A 20579-nucleotide genomic window follows, 5' to 3' on the forward strand; every position below is an offset into this window, starting at 1 on the left:
GGGCGGGACAAGTACGGCCTGCGAGCCGGAAGGAGGTGGGGCCTCGGAAGGCTGGGCCCAAATTCTCGCGAGGCTGAAGAAGTGGGATTGAAGGAGAGCGCGGGGTGGGCTGGGCGCGCCGGGAAGCCTCCGCGCACGCGCCCTGAGGCCTGTCTGACCGACCTTCAGCCGGGCGGGTATCACCATGTTCTCTCTGGCCGGCATCGCAGGGCTCTCCGCCTGGGCGGTGCAGCCGCAATGGTATGGCAGCTTGCGGTGTGGACAGGAGGGTTGCGAGGGAGGGAAGAGCTCGGGCGAGGGGCAGGGGGAGCGAGTGGAGGCGAGTGGGACGGAAGAAGGGTCGCAGGGCCTGCGAGGCCCGCGTCCCGCAGAGGCCCGGGCTCAGGAAGCGCTCGGAACCGGGAAAGGGCGCGCGAAGGGGCCGCGGAGACAGCGAAGTCCAGCCACGTTTCCTGACGCGGGGTGGGGCGGGGTGAAGGCCACGAGGAGTGGTCATCGGGGTCCGAGTTAATTTCAGGGCGGTCTTGGATTCACTCAGTGACAATCCTTAGGGAGTCAGGCCGCGAGCATCGAGGAGTCCTTACCCCGGCTCCTTAACACGGGGAGGGAAGTCCTGGGAAGGTTAAAGTGTGCCTTTTGTCCTTGAGGCCTTTGGAAGCCCTCCAGTGCAGAGCGCAACAACCCGGAATGTGTATTAAACACCGACCGCGCAGCCGGCGTTTGCTTGGCACAGGAGGATAAAATGAGTGTCCTCATGGGCTGCAGAGGGGCCCTCAAAATTTTGTTGGCGAGGAAGGGAGGGACACCTAGCACTATCTTGAAACCGTTTTGCCGAAGCAGTAACCCTGCAAGGTCATGACATCGCCCCGAGGTCCCCAAGAGAAGAAGATAGATGGACTTGTAAGCGTCATCTGTCAACTGCCATGCACGTTTTAAGGATTTTAAACATTGGTTCCCGAAAAAAGAAAAAAAAAAACCCTGCACATAAGAAGGCCTAGGAATAGGCAGATAAACGTTGGTTTGCGGTGGTACCCTGTAATAATATGAAATGTCTTGGAGCGAAGACAAGAGTCTGAAAGAATTGCAGACACGGTGCTAAGGGGATTATTAGGCTGTGTGTAGCCTTCCGCGGTTTTACAGGAAAGGAGAATTCTAAGGAGTCATGCGCTAAACTAGATCTTTGTATCCTAACTTACAAGAAGGGACTCTAAAGCATTATTGAAATAGGTAACGTTTTTATGCAGCAAATAACTTATAACAAAAGATTTTCAGGGTAATAAGTAATTAAATCTGTTGTGAAAAACTTATATACGAATGTTGGTGGATTTGGAAGTCAGATTTTCCCCTCCCTAATATTGAAGGAGAATTCATGAGAATTAGGAAGTCGCCTTAGCCAGATTCTCACTTGTAAAGATTGTCCCGTTTCTTAATCACTCAGCACACATTTGCTGGGTGCTTTCCCTGCACCAAGTTGGCACTGTGGGAAGCGCTAAAATGCGGTGGTACACAAATAGACGTGGTCCTAGTGCGCTTTGTGGAGCCATCGCTGCCAGGCAGGGGTGCTCTGCAAACATCAGCCTTATTTCTTTCCCATCTTGTTGTGCATTGATGTTACCTGTAAATATTTTGAGAACCTTAAATCATCCAAGTTGATCTTTTAAAACTGGACAGTTGCTGAAATGAGGACAAAATATTTTACGTAAAATTATAGAAATAACTTTTTTTAAAAACCTGTGAGATAATTTGAAGATCTTCTAATAAGGGATCATTTAAGCTGTCTCTCCGCCTGAGATAACTGCTGCTGGGGGCTTAAACTGGGACCTCACGCAGCAAATAAATGTCCAAGTCCTGACCTTAATCTTTAATCTCTTTGGAGTGTTGGTTTTCAGTTGGTAGGTTTGAATATTCATTAAGCATTGCTGTTCCACTGTGGAAAGCATACTCTGTCGTCTTCCTTTGCATATAGTCCATCACTCTTGGTGCCTGGTGTCTTTCCTGCCTCTTCTGCTTTAACCTTCCTAATCGCTGTAATTGCCTTTTAATTTTAAAAAAATCTGTGGGGGAGTGGTAATTAGGTCTATTTATTTTACTGGAGATACTGGGGATTGAACCCTGGACCTCTTGCATGCTAAGCAGACACTCTACCACTCAGCTATACCCTGCCCCCTGTAATTGCCTTTTAAATTCAGGAATTAAAACCAACCTCATGTTTCGCACGCCACATAATTAAGTTGGCAGGGAAATACACCTTTGCCTTTACGGAACCACGAAGAGGCATTTTCTTGGTTCTGTTCTGGTTACTGAAAGCTTTTTAAATTGCAGTTTGTTATTATAGTTTTTGTTTCAGAGAGGTTAGCATACCAATGTTAAACATTAGGCTTAATTAAAACTATAGTGAAATTATTTTAATTGTTGTTTGGGGTGTCAGTAAAGTACCCTAAATTTTTGGAAATTAAGAAATTGGAAGTAAGAAATTTGGGGAAAAAAGAGTCTCTGATTTTTCTGTCTGAAATCGTGGGGAAATGCATTTCTAGTTCCTAGTGTTCCACATTCTCTAAAATCGAACTATTTTATAATAGGAAACCAATGGCCATAAGTTGAACTATATATACTGAAAAGGAAGAGGTGGCATTTCAGGAGAGAAAAGGGTTGTCCTCTGAGACTGGGGTAGCAGATACTTGCTTTTAAATGTAAAAAAAAATGTGAGAATGAGAGGCAGCAGTATGTGCCAAACCTCCCAGATTTGAACCCTGACTGCCATTCACCTCGCTGCGTGGCCTTGGGCAAGTTACTCAGTGTCTGTGTGCCATTTCCTCATCAGTTAAATGGGGGAAATGATAGTACAAAATTCATTGGGTAAGCGTGAGGATCAGATGCTTGTGGGGATCCAGATGTGTCCATTGAAAAATGAAAGTGAATTTATACATACGCTTTTTACATGAAGTGTAATGCGTGAAGGTGAGAGCCTAACAAGGCTGAATTGTGGGTAGTGTTGGCGGTGAAGTTCAAGGGAGTCATTTGGTGGAGAGGCGGGAGGTGGACTTTCATGCAGGCATTCAATATTTGAATTAGACGTACTTCATAATTTTCTCTTCCCTAGGAATTAGCAGATGCTACTTCCTCCTTAATTTTTATATTATTCAGCATTATATACTCCTTAAAATTCTTTCATGATAAATCGTTCATCTGTCAACCTCCCCAACTCTCTCCTCCACTGAAAATCTTCAGCTTTTCTAACAATGCCATGTGGTCAGGGTAGGTGATGGTAAATCCACCATCTATCTGTGTGGTGTGCCCTCCACTGTGTTTAATGTTTCTAGTTTCTCAGATAACCTCCTAAAGATTTCTCACGACATGATGCAATTTTCCAGAACCCACAGCTGATTCACAGCTTCCTTTATCTTCTCATTTGCAAAAACTGTATATTCGGTAGGGCACCCTATCCCTAAAGAGAGTTCAGATTAGTTCATAGTTATTTTGTACTCAAATTGTACTTTAAAAAGAAAGCTTTTTTTTAAAAAAAAATGATTTTAAAAAAATAATTTTAAAGAAATAAAGAACCTTAGAACTAAAGGCTAAACAGGAAATTAGGGAATGTGCGTAACAAAGAATCACAGAAGACCCTCGGTCCTTATAGTCTCTAAATTTAGAAGGTTTGGGACAAAAACGTTCTTCCAAAAAAAAAAATCATCCCCGGGATGCTGTTAACATGCTGATGGGATGGTCGTTGTGGTGATGAGTCGGCACTCTGAACTAGCGGAACTCCTCAGTATTCGGCATCTTTCATCTTTTCCTTTAGTGCATCCATTTTTATAACCAAACCTAGTGTTTTTCATATAGTCTCCTTCCTCGTATTTTCTTTTCTTTTTCTTTCTCTATGCCTGGTTAATACCAGTAGTAAGATGTATAAATCAAGAGAAAACTGTTCTAGTGATGACCTTTCAGACTTATTTTTATGCACATAAGCCCATATAATCTCTAAACTGCCATCATATCTCATTTCACAACCTGCATTTTTTTTGGTAATAGACTTTTTAAGTCTATTTTTTAGTACGGTGTCTCAGTCCAGGTTCTTGCCTTCTCTTGTCTGGAAGCTGCAAGCAGCCCCTTACTTGGCCTCCGTGTCATCCACATTCACTATCATTTTGGGCTTCTCAGTGCCATCTGAGACACTTTACTGAAAGACTAAACTGATGTGTGGGCTTATAAGCATTCATCCCTTCCCTGCTACCTATAAAATAATATTTCAACTTACTAACCCAAGTTACGTCTCCAGCTTCAAAACCCCATCCAGTTCCCAGGATGCGCTCCTGAGGCCCTCCTTCTTTATGCACAAATTTGTTGATTCTTTAGTTCTCCCGTGGAGCTTTCCAGACCAACACGAGTACTTTGTGGACTTAGGAGCTGAAAGATATTGTGTATTTGACAACATGTCTTCAGTGGGCAGCAGGTCCTCTCATTTATCTTCCACTAGCAGTACTTTTAGGTCAGATCCTTTTGGCTTTTATGCATTAGCAATTTAAAGACTGTAGAAAATATTCAATATGAATTTTATGTAAATCTAAATTTGCATGTATATTGTTTAGGAGGTAAAAATATGCTTCTTGTCAGAGACCACGTCCTGGAGCAGAGTAGCTGCTCCGTAAATGCTTGCTGAACTGAGCTGGAAGAGTTAAGAATCGGTTTAAATAAACTGGTTTCCCACATGTGGTCATGTTAGGATGTGTGATTGACCCTAAGTGTTATTTGAAACGGTCTTGGTGAACTCAAGGAATCAGGAACTTCCTTAAGAACTGAGAGATGCTTTTTGGAGGTGGCTGACCTTGATTTTAAGTGCAATTGGACAGCCCAACCAGGGGAGGACTTTTCTTATGGAAACAGTGTAGGCAGAGACATGGGGGCGAGACTAGGACATGTGTGAATGCCCTTGTGAGGTCGGTGGAAGCTTTGCTAGCTGTCACATAGGATGAGGCCTTTGATATAGGGGGTTGGTATCAGTAGTGAGAATTTATATATATATATATATATATATATATATATATATATATATATATACACACACACACACACACGCATAAGCAGAGTCTTATATTTGATAGTTTCTTTATAGGACACTTTAAATAGATATATTAACTTGGAAAGTTTTTCTTGTATCATGGAGCTATTTTTCAAAAAGCTAAAAATTTTTTTACCACCTTTATTCTCAGGATCCAAGTTCGAAATATGGCAACCTTGAAAGATAGTAAGTACTTTATCTCCATATGTGAATTAAGAAAAACTAAATTTTGACAGATAATATTTTTGAAAATGTGCTGATTTAGTTCATTGTATATTTCGTCAGAATTGACAAAAATCAATCTATGTTATACGTGTGAGACATTGAGCTGGTTTTGGAAAAGACCAGTGTGAGGTGACCTGTGGTGGTTCTGCCCCTGTTCTCTGTAGAGTGGTAATGACAACTAGAAAGAACGATTCTCTGTGTGTGTATAAGATGTTATGAAATATGTGGCTAAAGGCCATTTTCAGTCCCATTTAATGTTTTAAATGCATAATTTACTGTTCTCTTTTGTAGCCGTTTTGCTGGTCCTGTCCGAGGTCTGACTAGTACTCATCCTAACACTAAGCGTAGTTTAGCATCATGCTGTTAATTGATAGCCTGACTGCTAATTAGTCTATGTTGCAGTTTAGGAAAATATTTCAATAAATTCACAAATGAAATGATAACGTCTTTATCTTGACACAGCACTTCTGTTTTTCCAGTTACCAGGCGACTAAAGTCGATCAAAAACATCCAGAAAATTACCAAGTCTATGAAAATGGTGGCAGCAGCAAAATATGCCCGGGCTGAGAGGGAGCTGAAACCAGCCCGAGTGTACGGAATAGGATCCTTGGGTAAGAGGAGGCTGCGATTCACGGATGATGAAGAATCTTTTAGCAGAGAGGTCACTGCTTGGGACTTTTATTTGGTGCTCACGTGATGGCAGGTCTGCTCAGAGTACTTACGTGCAGCAGCCCAGGGCGATGGGGGGAGCTGTTAGGGCCCCTGCTTTGCAGATGAGAAAAACTGAAGCACACTGCAGTCTAAGTGCACCTGTGTGGCTTGGCACCAGAGCCTGTCGATTAATTGACCACTGTATGTGACTGCGTTTGCTTTTAAAATATTCTGGAAACTCCCAGTTTATTGAACATGCCATCAAAAGAACTTGGAAGTACAGTGCATCCAATGCAAACACTTGATTTCATCCTGTTGCACCGTTATGTGATCTTTTAGGACTGCAGGGTGGGGAGGGGGTGCCCTGCCATGGAAGCTGACCAAGTGGTCTTGGGTCTGACTCTGAGCACATGAGTGCAGTGTTTAAACGTCAGTGGTGAAGAGGGCAAAGTTTGCTCATTTCCAAATTGAAGAAAATGTATCTGCATTATCTGTGTGAATAATCTGTGTATTAGATGTAAATTACCTGGTGTAGCAGTTGTCTTGTGCTGTTCATCTTTTTTAAACATGGATTTACACTGCTAAAGAGAATGCTGCTGAGAGAAAGACAGCACTGGGCCCCAGTGGAAATGGCTCCTTGCTTTCTGCCATGTTGAGTTTCAAGGAGCAGGTGTGGGGAGACTTGCTGGGTTAGTTTTAGCCCTTCTTGTCAGTCCTAGCCGTTTGCTCTCACGAGTCCCGTTCTCTGCCCAGCACAATGGTAAGCACCTAGTTGGTGGCCCACTAAATGTTGGTTGGTAAATTAGCCTGTTTTTATTAAAAGGGGGAAGTCATTTACTATTCACCCTTCTTGCTAAAATGAGTAAGTGTAATAGATCTGTTTCCCCCCAAAAGTCTATAATCACCAAACTATCTAATAAAGAAGAAACTGGCTTGCATATCTGATTAGAGTATTTGTGGTACAGTCTTTTAAATTACAAAAAATACTAACTGCTAGATATTAAATGGCTAATCATTTTAAATATTTAAGAACTTTAAAGAGGCATTTTATGCTGTACAATATAAAACATAAAAAGAGACAAGTATTCTCTCCATCCTCCTGAACCTTGAAATTGAGTATTTACTTGTCTCTGGTTTCTGTGGAAGGGCCTCAGGGATTGAAGTTTGAGAACCACTGCTCTCTACTGAAAAAGGTCATAGTAGGAATTTGGTTGATGTGGGAGGACGTGGCAGCCGTGAAGGGGCATTTCGCAGCCACGGGGAGCACCGCTGAGCCCACCCTGTGTTCGCACCCAAGCTGTGCTTCCCAGGTGCTGCTCCGGGCCAGCAACCAAGCACGGGCAGGATGCTCAGGCCGGCATGTTCTGGGGAGACTAGGGCTCCCCGGCAGCCCTGCATGGCGGTCCAGGAAGCTGCCACCCCACCTTTCTTCCCCCTGGTCAGACCAGCCTCGTGGGGTGATGCTCTTCTGACTCTCCTCCTGTTTTCTCTCACAGGCATTTCCTCAGTAAAATGTATGGTATTTAATTCTATTTAAATGCCTCTTGGCTTCCGCTGCTAGGAAGACCGGACGAACAAAGTGAGGTTGTTACAGTAATCCCCAAAGTGGCACATCCGTTGTTTTACCATTAGCAGTTTTCAGTAAAGCTCGGTGTGCAGATTGTGCGAGCAGTTCCGTAACGTTTGCTTTCTGCTTTGTCAGCTGCACACTGAAGATCTGCATTCTTTGGGAAGTTGGTAAATCTAAGTTGGCACTTGTGTAAGTCTGGCCTCTTTACAAGTTCTTTAATTGTTCTAGCGATTTCTTTTAGTCAGTATTTAAGATAAGTTGACTCTTGGACCTTCATCATTCAGAGATTTAATCCTTTATGGTTTTCAGCCTGATAGTAAATGAAATAAGTGCACTTGGTTATACTGAGGCGTCAGTTTAATAGGGATTATTGCTGTATTTAGTGTAATTATATAAAAAGTCTTTTTTTTTAAGCTCTGTATGAAAAGGCAGATATTAAAGTGCCTGAAGACAAGAAGAAACACCTCCTCATCGGCGTGTCCTCGGACCGGGGGCTCTGCGGCGCCATTCACTCCTCGATTGCTAAACAGATCAAGAGCGAGGTGGCCAGCCTCGCGGCGGCTGGGAAGGAAGTGAAGATTGTTGGAGTTGGTGACAAAATCAGGGGCATACTTCAGAGGTGACTGAAGTCTGTATTATTGATGTTCAAAAGGGCGCAAGTGTGAATAAAGGGAAGTTTGATAGTTTATTTAAGCAAAGGTGTTTTTTGGGTTTTTTTTTTTGTTACCATTTTATATGCACAGAAGGGTTTGGTTTTGTTTTTCTTTTCTCCATGACATATTAGAATGTGTAGATTGCCCTTGTTCTCCACTTGTCTTTTGCTTCTCCTTCCAAACCATAAATGGAATACACTGGGGCTATCAGAAGCTACTGACTTTTTTTTTTTTGTTAATGAGGACTCTGAGGAGCTCTCACAGCCTGGAAATGTCAGAAATGAACAACAGTTGATTAGGATTAGAAGAAGGGAAGTAAAGGCAGAGAGACGGAAGACAACAAAGGCCTGGTTGTCGGTCCTTAGTTCCTGGCAGGTGCTAAAGGGAAGGAATGATCATGACAGTGTATGAAACAACCTAATTCCATGAACCCCACCCCCCCAAAAAAAAACAGCTTGATCCATAGTGAGAGTATTTTTTCCATGTTCCCTGTGTTCTTTCAGCAGAAGTGTCCTGTTAAACTATTTTATGTGATCTCTTCATTTTCCTGTAGGACTCATTCTGACCAGTTTCTGGTGACGTTCAAAGAAGTAGGAAGGAGGCCCCCTACCTTTGGGGATGCGTCAGTCATTGCCCTTGAATTGTTAAATTCTGGATATGAATTTGATGAAGGGTCTATCATCTTTAACCGATTCAGGCAAGAAAATTTTTGAAATCTCAAGCTTTTTTATGTTTATGTTCAGATTTTTAAATTAAGGAAATGTCTGCTAACAGTTTAGAAATTGCCTTGGGATTTACCTCTGCTTTTGCCTTCCAGGTCTGTCATCTCCTACAAGACAGAAGAAAAGCCCATCTTTTCCCTTGACACTGTTGCAAGTGCCGGTAGGTTTTTGTGTGATGAGGCTTTTTCCTGTTGAAAGGAGAGGTTTGCACAATTTAGGGAAACATTCTTTGTCAGGATGGCTTTCTTCAGCAGTAACAAAATGATGTTGGGCTGCTCCCGTCACCATCTGTTAGAGGCTCCCGTGAAGTCATAGCCCAGTCGTTGTTTGACGCCTCTTACTCTACTTCTTGATTAATTAGACAGTTAGATACCCATTGAGGGCCTCCCATTAGAGACGATTTCTATCCTCGGGGGTTGGAAGAACTTGGCTAGAAATTGGCTTTGCAGTTTATGTATGGGAACCTCCACCCACAAGACAGTCAGAAGCGCTAGAATGGAGAATTGAACTAGTTTACGTTGAACAACTCGGTTCTTTCCTTTTGCTGTTTGAATAAAGTCATGATTGCACAGTGAAGCATCCTGGAAATAATATTCAAGCACTGATTGTGCCTCCCCCGTCTATGTATCTCATCCGTTCTAAGATGTGCACTTTTTTACATTTTAATGTCTCTGAAATTAGGATGCTTCTCCCAGTCCCTGCATGTCGTTTTTAATTGACTGTTTTTTTTCTTAATGGCACATAAAATAAGAGATATAATCCACTGTATGTGAAGTCTGATAAAACTACTGTTTCACCACTCTGCCCTGATGAATGAAGTTGAAATGTGCTGCTAATTGTCACAGTGTAATTACTAAAATTCATAGCAGCCTCTAGTTCTCCCACTCTTCACTGTTCTCAGAGGAGCTTTCCCTCCCTCGTTTTCCTGACACTTTCATATTTCTCCAATAATCAGATGGCTGAACTAGGGTTTTTATATCACCCTGCATAGTCTCAGTTCTTGCCTTAACTTCATTATTGAACCTTCATGTCGGGCGCTCTGTGCCAGGCGCTCTGCCGGACACTGTCCAGAGGACGTCGTAGCCATGAGATGTAGTGAGGCTGCTTGAAATGTCGGCTTCTTAAGTTTTATTCAGTAAGGCATCTGAAGTATCATTTTGCCAAAAATCTGCTATAATCTGTGAGATGGAAATAGATGAAGCTTCTAGGACTGAGTCTTTTAACCAGTCTCACACTGACTTGTCTGTAATTACCAAGGCCTTCCGTACTAGGAAGCTGTGTTGATTAACTCAGTGTTTGCGCGGCGTAGCTTCAGGGAGATCCACCGCTTGCTTTAACAGAGAGTATGAGTGTCTATGACGACGTGGATGCCGACGTGCTGCGGAACTACCAGGAGTACAGCCTGGCTAACATCATCTACTACTCCCTGAAGGAGTCCACCACCAGTGAGCAGAGTGCCAGGATGACGGCCATGGACAACGCCAGCAAGAACGCCTGTAAGCGCGCAGCACGTCCCGAGAGTCCCCCGGCAGGAGTGGCAGGGGGCCCCTCCCGGCAGGAGACAGTAGGGTCTTGAAGTGGGCCAGGGAGCCAGAGAGCTGGCAGCTGGTCCTGGGCTCTGCCGCCGAGTCTTTAAAGATAGAGTAGTATTGTCTGCCGTCAAAGGAAGTGACATCTTTCTTGGTAGGCAGGAAGTGCGCAAGTACTTTTTAAGGGTATCTCGTGGAAGACAGAAAAATTTCTTCCTGAAATTCCTCAAGCAGCCAATTATGGTCCCCAAAAAGAAACCAAATCTCTTATTTTTAAATTAAGCTGCACACATCTATGAATGAGTTAGTGCCTAAGCTAATTCTTTCCTAAATTTAGATCTTGTCTAATCTTTTATTTTGTTCGCAGCTGAAATGATTGACAAGTTGACTTTGACATTCAATCGCACCCGCCAAGCTGTCATCACAAAGGAGCTGATTGAAATCATCTCTGGTGCTGCAGCTCTGTAAGTAACTGTACTTTGCCCTCAGAGTTCTTTTCTCACCTGTGCCTGCCCGTTCAACCTTTGCATGTTTAAGTTGTCCGTTTTGCCTGCTAGAGGTGACATGATCCATTGTTTAATCTTGTATCCTTAGTCTTAGACTATAAGGATTTGACAAAAATGGGATCTCTGGTTCCTTCTGATGATTTCAGCTGAAACATTCAGACTTTAGTTTCTTCCTTTTAGAAGTCAGTATATTGTACCTGTCACTTTCCTGAAGTTTTAGGAATAAGGATGTGGATAATTCATTATAGTTATAAAATCTGTCTTTGGAACTTAAAACATTATAAACCAAGCTTTCTGAGTTACAGGACTGGCTTTGGTTTTGGTTTTATATAAATCTATAAATCATTGAATGGAGGTAGGGTCTAGGAATTTTTAAAATTAAGTTTCCCATATCTACTGTATTACAGTGGTACTTAAAATACTACTTCCCTCAAGAAGATGTCCTGGTTGTCTAGCTACATAGTTAATTTTTGTGAAACTAGGTTTACGGTAATGGGAATTCTGTTTTTAAAATTATTAAACTGAGCCCCGTATGTACCTCATTCAATGCTAGGCACAGGGTTAAAGGGTGTGATCCTTTACATGTTAATACAGTAAGGAAAATATGCAGATAATTGTGACGAGAGATAAAATGTGTAGTAAATTATCTTTGACTCATTCTTTCTTACCTCCCAAAATTGGTCACCAAGTTCTGTAAATTTTACCTTCTAAACCTCCCTTGACTCCTTCCCCTTTGTGCCTTCTTAATGCAGATCCTTGTCATTTCTCTCCTGAGTTAAAAAAACATATTTTTTTAGCGGCACGCTCTTTTTCCTGAAATGCCACTCTTTTCTTCCCCTGCACCCTTGATTCTGCAGCTAAGTGACTCCCACTTCTCCTTCCTGATGGATCTGGGGGAGCCTTCTTCCCAGGAACCCCCTTCACGGTTTTCTGGGGGCAGCCTTCTTTAGCCTCTATCGCAGCACTTGCACTGTGCCACTCTGCTGTTAGGAACTGCCCTCCTGTCTGTCTGAACTCCTGCGGGTTTGGGGCGGGGGGCGTCTCATCCACGTCAATAGCCCCGACACCTGGTGCAGACCTCCTGGGTAAATACTTGTTGAGTCAGTGAATGATGCATCATGAGTATTAAGGACTGAAAGCTCAGAAGAGGGGGAAATGGCATTTTATTGGGTGTATGGAAACATGGGTCTGTTTAAGAATCAGGGAAAGGTTCATTGCTAAGGTGACATTTCAGTTGGTCCTTGAGTCTCGTCTCTGGAGGCTAAGAATGGGCAGGACGCCACACAGACATAGTAACCTGGTCGAGACCGTTCTGTAGGCTGTGGGTTGGATCGATCCGCTTTGCTGTCCTAAGCACCATCATCTTGTTTTGCTCTTGAGCCTGAGTTTAAGACCAGCCCCTCTGTCAGCCTGGTCACTACTGCATTGTTAGCTTCGCAGGGTCCAGGGCAGTGACGAGTGGCCCTGCCAGTCCTAGCTTGATGGGCGTGGTTAAGGTACTCTCCCTGTAACTCAGTCGTGTTCTAAACTCGGGGCTGATGTGAGGGTCCCATAGAGTATTTTCAACCCGGCTGACCTCTCAGGTGGGGAGCGTTGAGGCCTGGGGGAAGGACTGCTCTGAGGGTCCCGGGGGCTGGGAGATGCTCGGACTTGACTGAGGCTACAGCTTCTGCCGAACTGAGGGCCAGGCTCTTCCTTGATTAGGAGTGTGGGAACCGGACTGAAAAGTAGCAACCTCGGGGAAATGAGGGGAGGGAGACTGGGACATAAAGATCAAGAATTTAAAAAAGAATTTAAATGACTAGAAATTGATTAGTTTTCACTTTCTAGAAAGGCCATCTAAGTCCTTTGGTAAAAGCTAGCTGCGCAGCCCCACGGTGGACGGTTTGCACGGACGGACTTGCATGCCCTGTACCCTGTCTGTCCTGCTGCTTAAACAGACATATATTGTATTAAATATACAAAATGTGTTTGCATTAAATATTTAATACAGACACATTTGGCTATTTGGTAATAAAATAAAAGGCATGAATAAACCATAATTCTTGACATGCCAAGTATTTGCTGGCATAAAAGTTTTTTTAATGTATTGTGTGCTACTTATAGAAAAAGCAGTGGTTTAAATTATGCTTTCATAGTGTTGCCTACTTGCATGAACATGGTTTTATTGCTTCTAACCAGACTGAAGTCTATGACTTCTGGTAATAATCATTGAATCTGTTTTAAGGGAATATTTTGGTAAGTATTTATGTGATACACTCAAGGTACTATGTGAGGAAATGGGCTTTTTTAGTTGGAAATTATACATGATTAACCAGCATGGATTGCTTCTTGACCTGCTTGTTTTGTTTGTCTTTTTCTTCTAATATAATAACCCAGGAATTAATGAAAATCAAGTTTCATCCTCAGACAAGAGGTAAAGTGGTACTGTTTCACACCCTGTCCCCACACCCTGTCAGAAAAGAAACCCACACAGATGTCACTGAAGCTCATTTAGCAACAGTGGAGCCGGTTCCCTGAGAGGTTGCTGGGCTGTTGCGAGCGGCAGCCAACGTGTGGGGGCGTGTGGGTCATGCTGGGGCTTTTCCCCTTAGATATATTACATAACCTTTAAGGATAGAGAATTAGCATTATTTTGAGGTATTAAATAAAGGCTGGTGAAGAGCAGTGGCTCTCAGATTTCCTGGTCTCAGGACTCCATGGTGTCCGACTTAACAGAAAACAGCTCACTTCTCATCCATTTCTGTCTTCCTTCTGTTCTGATATTACACATCATGTAGGCTCTGGAAAACTCCACCGCATGCTCTCGAGAATGAGAATAAAGAGGCAGATAACATTATAATGAAAATAGTTGTGCCCTGACAGACCCCATGAAAGGGTCCCCAGGTGCAAATTTGGGACACACTAGTGTCAGGTAACATTTTATTATGTAGAGTCAGTTCTTTCAGCCCCACTGAAATAGGTATTTTCTCTTGACATTTTTATTTTCCAAAGAAAAGCATTGTTTGACTTTTATTTGTTCTGTACTTTATTTTTCAGGTAAAGAAGAAAAATTCAACTAGCTGATTCTGTTTTTAGCAACTGCTATCCTTGTCGGAAGAAATTGTTGGTCCATTGTTTAAATTAATAAAGACAGCAAGATATTTGTAAATTATCTTACAATAAACTACTCACCATGAGAAAATCACTGTCTTTTCTGATTATAGAAGAACAGCAGTTTTCAAGATGAGATGTTAAAACATTTCAAGGTATGGACGTGCTGCTGCTAAAATGCCTTAGTGAGAAAGTGGTCGAGGAGGCCTGACTTCCCAGTTCCCTGGCAACCTTCAGAAGCCTGCCCTCCTCACCTTCAAGAAACAGCCTGCCCCCTGAAGCACACAGAGTCATGTGCTGTTTCTCAGGTGCAGGAGGTAAAATCGCAGGCATACGCTAACTACATACATTTTAAAATCTTCTCCAAGGACCGAGGAACATTTCAGTAGGATATTTACTCCATATTTGCATTTAGATAACCGTTGAGGTTGGATGCCTGAGCTATTCCACACAGCGAGCTGGCCACACCAAAATGTCAGGGTTTTTCCCTATTTAAAATAGCTTAAGTTTTTTAAAATCACAAAAGTAGTATCTTAATTACAGAACACTACAGAACCATTGAAAATATAAAGCCTATTCTCACTTAACCCTTTAATGTATGTTACTTTTAAAACCTGTTAAATTAATACACACGTTATTATTCTACCAACAACTATTCATAAAAGTGAACAGTGAGTAATACAAACATGGAGCAGCAACCAGCAGCCTGTGCGGAGCAGCACTGCCACGTCAGGAGGAGGCTGCAGGGGAAGACGGACCGAGCAGATCCTCAGAATCTCGTTTTCCAGCTTCCCTGAGATTGTCCAGGAGGACGGGGCTGTGGGGACAGCTGGACAGGCGAGCACCAGGCAGCACGATGCGAACTAAGCACAGACGCCTCTCGGGCGCTGGCAAGGGGAGGGGTGCCCTGCCGGTTTATTTTGCTGCTTCAACTTAACTGTGGCCCACCCCCAGGTTCCAGGGTAGCAGAACACTTCTGGGAGGTGAATTGCACGTTCCAGACAACACAGGAGAAGGAACACCAGAAATTTCAGCACTGTCAACATAAGTAACTGAAGGCTGAGCACCGCAGCTCCCCCAGGTCCTGAGCGAGGACAGCGGGAGGGGCTCACAGCCCCCGTTTGTCTGATTCTCTGCTGGTTGTTTTCTTGGGTGCATAACTGTCCTGGGTTTTCTCCGCCCTCCTGAGGGTGCCCCTTGCCTTTCTCCTGGGCTGGGTCTCACTTCCTGTGCCGCACATTTCCCTCTCAGCGTACGCCTCTTCCAGGTGGATGGAAGGTACACCTGTCAGGACCTTGCTTGTCTTGCAATGTCTGTCCTGGGACGTTTAAGTGATAGTTTGCTTGGGTATGGATTCTGGGTTGGAATGGACTTCCCCTTGGAGTTTTGGAGGTATTTCATTGTCTTCTGGCCTCCGTGTGAGTTCAAAAGTCTTGAAGCCATTTTGATTTCTGAGCCTTCGTGACACTTGTTTTTCTCTGAAAGCTTTTAGGTCTTTACCTGCGTTGCTCTGAAATGTCACAACGATGATCTTTAACGAGCATCTTTGGGCAAGTCTTTGTGAACTCGGATGAGTACACTTAATTATTGGAAGTGGAATCAATGACTCAGACTATGTACATTTTTAAATTTAATAGATACTGCCAAATGGCTCCTGAAAAGATTGTAAGCTTGAATTAACAATGTATAAAGTTGAACCCCCCTGCACGCTGAAACTTTGTCTTTTTATCTTTAGTGATCTGATAGGTGAAGAAAAGATCATTGACTACTCATTCATTGCCCGTTTTTATCTTTTTCTCATTGAAATATCAGAGTTCTTTGCATATGAGTGGCAAACTCATTTGTGTTGCAAATTAGAAGTTTGTATAACTGCTCGGATAAGAATGTACTATCAATTTTTTTAAGTTTTTAAATACCATTATAATTAGCGATACATATAAAGGGAAGTAATTATGTGGAGGAAGGGCAGTTTTGTTAGAAATTTTGCATTTCTCTTTCACTACTCTCTAGCAGACTCAGCATAGGGTCTTGAGAAATAAAACTTAGCAAGGATTTAACTTTCCCAACCACACATGAGTGTCCTACGCACAGAACAGTGGTTAACAGCATAGACTTTGGACCAAACTGGGTTGGAATCCCAGCTCAAACCTTACCAGCTGTGTGACCTTTGGTAAGTTACTTAACCTTTCAGTTCTATCATCTGTAAAATGAGGATTAAAGGGTACTTACCTCATAAGGTTATGAGGACTAAATGAGTCAACATTTGCAAAATACTTAGCATCTGACGTGGGGTGAGTGGTATCTGTGATTAATGTTGCCTGATCTATGTAAGTGATCACTGATGTTCTGTGTATCAGCACTCAAATTCAGAAGATACGACGGTAATAATTAAAACACTTCCCTACAGTCTGGAGGAGCTTACAGTAGCTTACAGTCCGGAGCAAAGACAAGCAAATAAGGGGGAAAAAATGTGACAAGGCTTTTTGGGGGGTTTGGGGTAAACTTTTATTGAAGTATGGTGTATTTACAGAAGAAGGTACAATTCGTAAGTTTATGGCTCAGAAAATGTTGTAAAGTATAAATGCCCACCTATCTGCCATCTAGATGAAGATATAAAAAGTCCTATTATTACAGAAGCCTCTTTTGTGTCCCTGCCCTTTTATTGTCTCCACAAAAGTCCCCATAATCGTGACTTCTGTCACCATAGATTTGTTAAGTAAACGGAATCATACAGTATGAAGTCTTTTGTGTCTGCTTTTAAAAAATTGGACATTATGTCTGTGAGATTCATCCCTTATGTGTACAGCAGATTCTTTTTTAAATTGTTTTATACGACCACACATTATGAACATCTTCCAGTTTAGTAATTCTACTGTTGATGGGTTTTTAGGTTATTTCCAACTTGGAATCATTCTAAATAATGCTGCTGTGAATATTTTGCACATCTCTCTGGCCTTCAGGGTCTGTGGACCCTGTGTCCTCCTGACGGGTCTGCGGATGCTCAGCACTCACTTCTCCCTACTTGCACGCTACGCCTCTTAGGTGAGGTTCTTGCTTCCTTGCGTCCACTGTCCTCCTCACCTCTAATGCATCCTCTTTTTAAAAATTACTCCTCTATTGATATGGAACTCATACGCTGTAAAATTCACCTCTTCCCAGTACATAGTTCGGTGGTTTTCAGCGCAGTCCCAGGGCTGTGCTCTAATCCACTCTCCATACTGTCGCAAGATGAGTGGTTCTAAAGGCATTTCTTCCTTGAGCGCTGCCTACCTGCTGGGTCTGTGCTGTATATCGGTCGTTTACTAGTGAAAGAGATGAACACAGTTCCCGCCCTTCTGAAGTGTACAGCAAAGAACAGAGAATGATGAGGTTAGCTTTGACACCCATCACCCATTAATTAAATCTGAGTTGTACACGGGGTACCCCAGCAGACATGAGTTGTCTGCTGGATGCAGTCAGCTACACTAGCATGAAGCTCAGGAGAAATGCGGGGTAAAGTGTTGTCTTAGCGAGTCATCTTTATAGAAATAATCATTAAAACCGATGGAGTGAATCATGTGAAAAGAGAACAAGCACTTAAAAAAAAATCAGTCAAAGGCATTATAGGACAAATCTCTGATGTAACTGAAACCAGGGTTCTCCCTTTGGCAGGAGGGAGTGCAGATATGAAATGGGAGGAGGCGAGGGAGATGCGTTTTTAGATTGGACTCAGGCATCCGTATGTACTCCAGACCTTTAAAAGTGTCTCATATTTTTCAGTCCTGTCCACTAAGAGGCCCCTCAAGCAATAATAACCCTGTGGTCATGGAAGTCAGCCAGTGCTTGTATCTTGGTTTCTAAATATTATTCCTAAGAACCAGGGCCCCCTAGAGAGACGGCTGAGTCCAAGTCTAGGGCAGGACGAGCACAAGGCAAGCCTGGAGAATCTTGCGCCACAAAGGACAGAAACGCTGAGTGAGCGAGAGTGGTGTGTTCACAGCACACAGCAGCTGGCCTGAAAGGGCCTCCACCGGCCAAATGCGGGCCAGTTTGAGCATCTGAAGAATCACGATGGGAAAGCATTATATAACTCGTTGAATGAAAAAGAATCCCTGACCACACGGTGATACTGGAAAACGGGAGGGAACTTTGTAGCAGGTCTGCTAATAAACACAGGGGGAAACATGATAGAAAAGTCACTGCTTTGTAACCACCGGTGTAATCACTGAGCCAGTAAGAGATCAGAGTGAATGCTCATAAAACCACGGCGCGAGGTTGAGGGGTTGTGGAGAAGCAGGTGATCTGCATTGTCTCAAAGTATCACCTCACAGATGACTTACTCATTTCAGAGTTACAAAAAACAAAAAAAAGGAGACCTTACAATGGAGAGAGATCTGGCAGATAGCACCCTTTACAAGTGACCAGACTTTGCCACCAATAACAAGCCGCTGATGTCACACAGCAGGACGGCCAGATCACCTTGTCGGAGTACTCTCGCCAAAACTATTTAACTTAATCGAGCCAGAAAGTAATCAGACAAAGACTGTGAGACATCCTAGTAAATTACTGCCCAGAGCTTTGCCAAAACATAAACGGCACAAGAGACAAAAACAAACAAAAAAAAACAACAAACAAGCAAAAGCCATAAAACAAAAAACCAGACAACTAGGGGGACTGATCTCATTACAAGAGAGTGAAGAGACATGACAACCAAGTGCCACGAATGGCCCGATTAGATCCTGGACTTAAAAAATTAAAAAGCTGTAAGAGGCATTTGGGGCTGGGGTAAATCCTGAGTATGGACTCCGCGTTCGGTAATGCTATTGTATCAGTCTTGTGTTCGTTGAGTGCGATAACGGGGTTGTGGGGTAACAGAAGTTGTGATGCCCCCCCGAACCCCCCACCCCTGCAGCTTCCAGGATTGTGGGCAGCACATAGCCCTCAGCTGTCAACCCTCTGTGGACTTGGCTCAGCTGGAGACCAGCTTGCCCAAGGTCACGGCCCACTCCTGGGCAGCCCACCCCCAATGCCTGATCAACATGGGTATAAAGCCAGGCCCCCTTGCCTGAGCTCAGGATGCTGGTGAAGGGCATCCCGCTCTCCGTGCAGTTTGCTGAGGTCTTCCTTGAGGGGCTGGGCTGCAGCCCAGTGTCTCCCTCCCCCAGCTGTACTCCTTCCCTTCCCTGGCTGGGGATCCCAAGAGCACCTCTCTGCAAGTCAATTGCGTCTCAGAGACTGCTTCCTGGGGAGGTGGCCTTGGGACATCATATACTGAAAGGGCTTGAGGGAGTCGATGCCAAGACAGGATTTGGGAGCTGGACCAGTCACCTGGCTGCCACAAAGACTTCTGTGCTGGTGGTAGATGGAGGGGGAAAAAAAAAAAAAAAAAGAAAACCCAGGCACAAGGTGGTTCCTGAATGTGCAAGTTGTAAAACGTTTCCCGGCAGCGACCTGTGAACCGGGGTGGAGTAACTGTGGAAACAAGCAGGTACCATGTATCATCGTTTAGATATTCCAGCAATGTGGGGATAACAGGACCCGAAAACAGCAGAGGCCAGGTGGCCATGCTCAACTGCTTCACGGTCAGAAGCCAGGTGAACGCAAATACGATGAGAAGCGTAGGGGCAGGTGAGTCGCCTGGTGAGTCATGGGGACCGTTCACAGAACAAGGGGTCCCTGGGGTGAACAGATGGGCAACTGGCAAGTGGGCCCCTTGTCTGTAAATAGTTCAAGGATGGGGAGCTGAGGGCAGTCGCCCCAATAACCAGCCAGGATCTCTTGCCAACGTCTGGATCTGAGCCAGTTTTCAGACTGATGCTCTAGAGTCTTGAGGAGGAAGGACCCTGCTTAGCAGATGGAGAGGGTGATGGTTCCCTTGCTCCTGCCGCAAAGCATATTCACTCAGGTAACCACCCACGGGGGAATGGGAGACCCACACGTTCTGAGGACTGCTGAGCATGGGGGCTGAGCAGGGACTGACACCAGGAGATGAGTTGCCATGGGCCCCCAGTCCGAGTTGGGCACGTGAGGCCAAGTAATAAATGGAGCCTTGGCCCAGGTCCGGCTCACACCGGGTCCCCCGGGTTGATGGACCCAACCATGGCCGGCCGAGTCCCTGATTCCTGAGTGTGTAATTGGAACAGACATACGGGGAAGCTGGTGCAACCCCCACACTGGTTCCCTGGCCTCTGGGGTAAGAACTATGGTGGTGGGAAGTCTGAGGACAAACTTTTGAGACTCGCTTTCCAGCTCGGGGGAGGGGGAAGGCAGAAATTAGTGTAGTCTTACAGATCTGAGGAATGTGGGGGTTGGGGGGAGGGACAGGACAGGGGAAGAGAAATTAAGAGGTACAAACCACTAGGTATAAAATAAGAGACAAGGATGTAATGTACAGCACAGGGAATACTGCCAATATTTTATAATAACTATATGGAGTATAAACTATAAAAATCTTGAATCCAGGCTAAATGTCATAAAGTTTGCAACTTATTTTCAAACTGTTCTGGAAAAAGCGGAGGTTTGTGTGTATGTATATGTACATATATATAGTAAACGTGGCAAAATGGTAAGTGGTGAGTCAAGGCGACGTGTGTAC

General features: G+C 43.9%; 1 protein-coding gene across 3 annotated transcripts; it reads left to right on the forward strand.

Annotated features, from left to right (window-relative positions):
- Positions 1-93: 93 nt before the first annotated feature.
- On the forward strand, positions 94-14096 carry ATP5F1C (ATP synthase F1 subunit gamma). 3 transcript variants are annotated; one of them, XM_032473806.1, is made up of 10 exons: positions 94-240; positions 5208-5242; positions 5761-5892; positions 7917-8121; positions 8709-8852; positions 8973-9037; positions 10218-10373; positions 10774-10870; positions 13292-13328; positions 13952-14096. In XM_032473806.1, exons 1-9 carry the CDS (start codon positions 185-187, stop codon positions 13296-13298), a joined length of 897 nt encoding a protein of 298 aa, XP_032329697.1. In that variant the 5' UTR covers positions 94-184; the 3' UTR covers positions 13299-13328; positions 13952-14096. The 3 variants fall into 3 exon arrangements, with proteins under 3 accessions (XP_032329697.1, XP_032329698.1, XP_032329699.1); XM_032473807.1 differs by lacking the exon at positions 13292-13328; XM_032473808.1 differs by lacking the exons at positions 13292-13328; positions 13952-14096 and having other exon boundaries at positions 10774-10874.
- The last annotated feature ends 6483 nt before the right edge of the window (positions 14097-20579 follow it).

This window comes from Camelus ferus, chromosome 35 (assembly GCF_009834535.1).
Source record: "Camelus ferus isolate YT-003-E chromosome 35, BCGSAC_Cfer_1.0, whole genome shotgun sequence".
In the NCBI taxonomy this organism is placed as follows: domain Eukaryota; kingdom Metazoa; phylum Chordata; class Mammalia; order Artiodactyla; family Camelidae; genus Camelus; species Camelus ferus.

Excerpts from the sequence above, each read along its gene's own strand:
- ATP5F1C (XM_032473806.1), top strand. The coding sequence starts at position 185 with ATGTTCTCTCTGGCCGGCATCGCAGGGCTCTCCGCCTGGGCGGTGCAG. Across the intron at positions 241-5,207 it reads TGGGCGGTGCAGCCGCAATG|GATCCAAGTTCGAAATATGG; the intron begins GTATGGCAGCTT and ends CTTTATTCTCAG. Across the intron at positions 10,374-10,773 it reads CAACGCCAGCAAGAACGCCT|CTGAAATGATTGACAAGTTG; the intron begins GTAAGCGCGCAG and ends TTTTGTTCGCAG.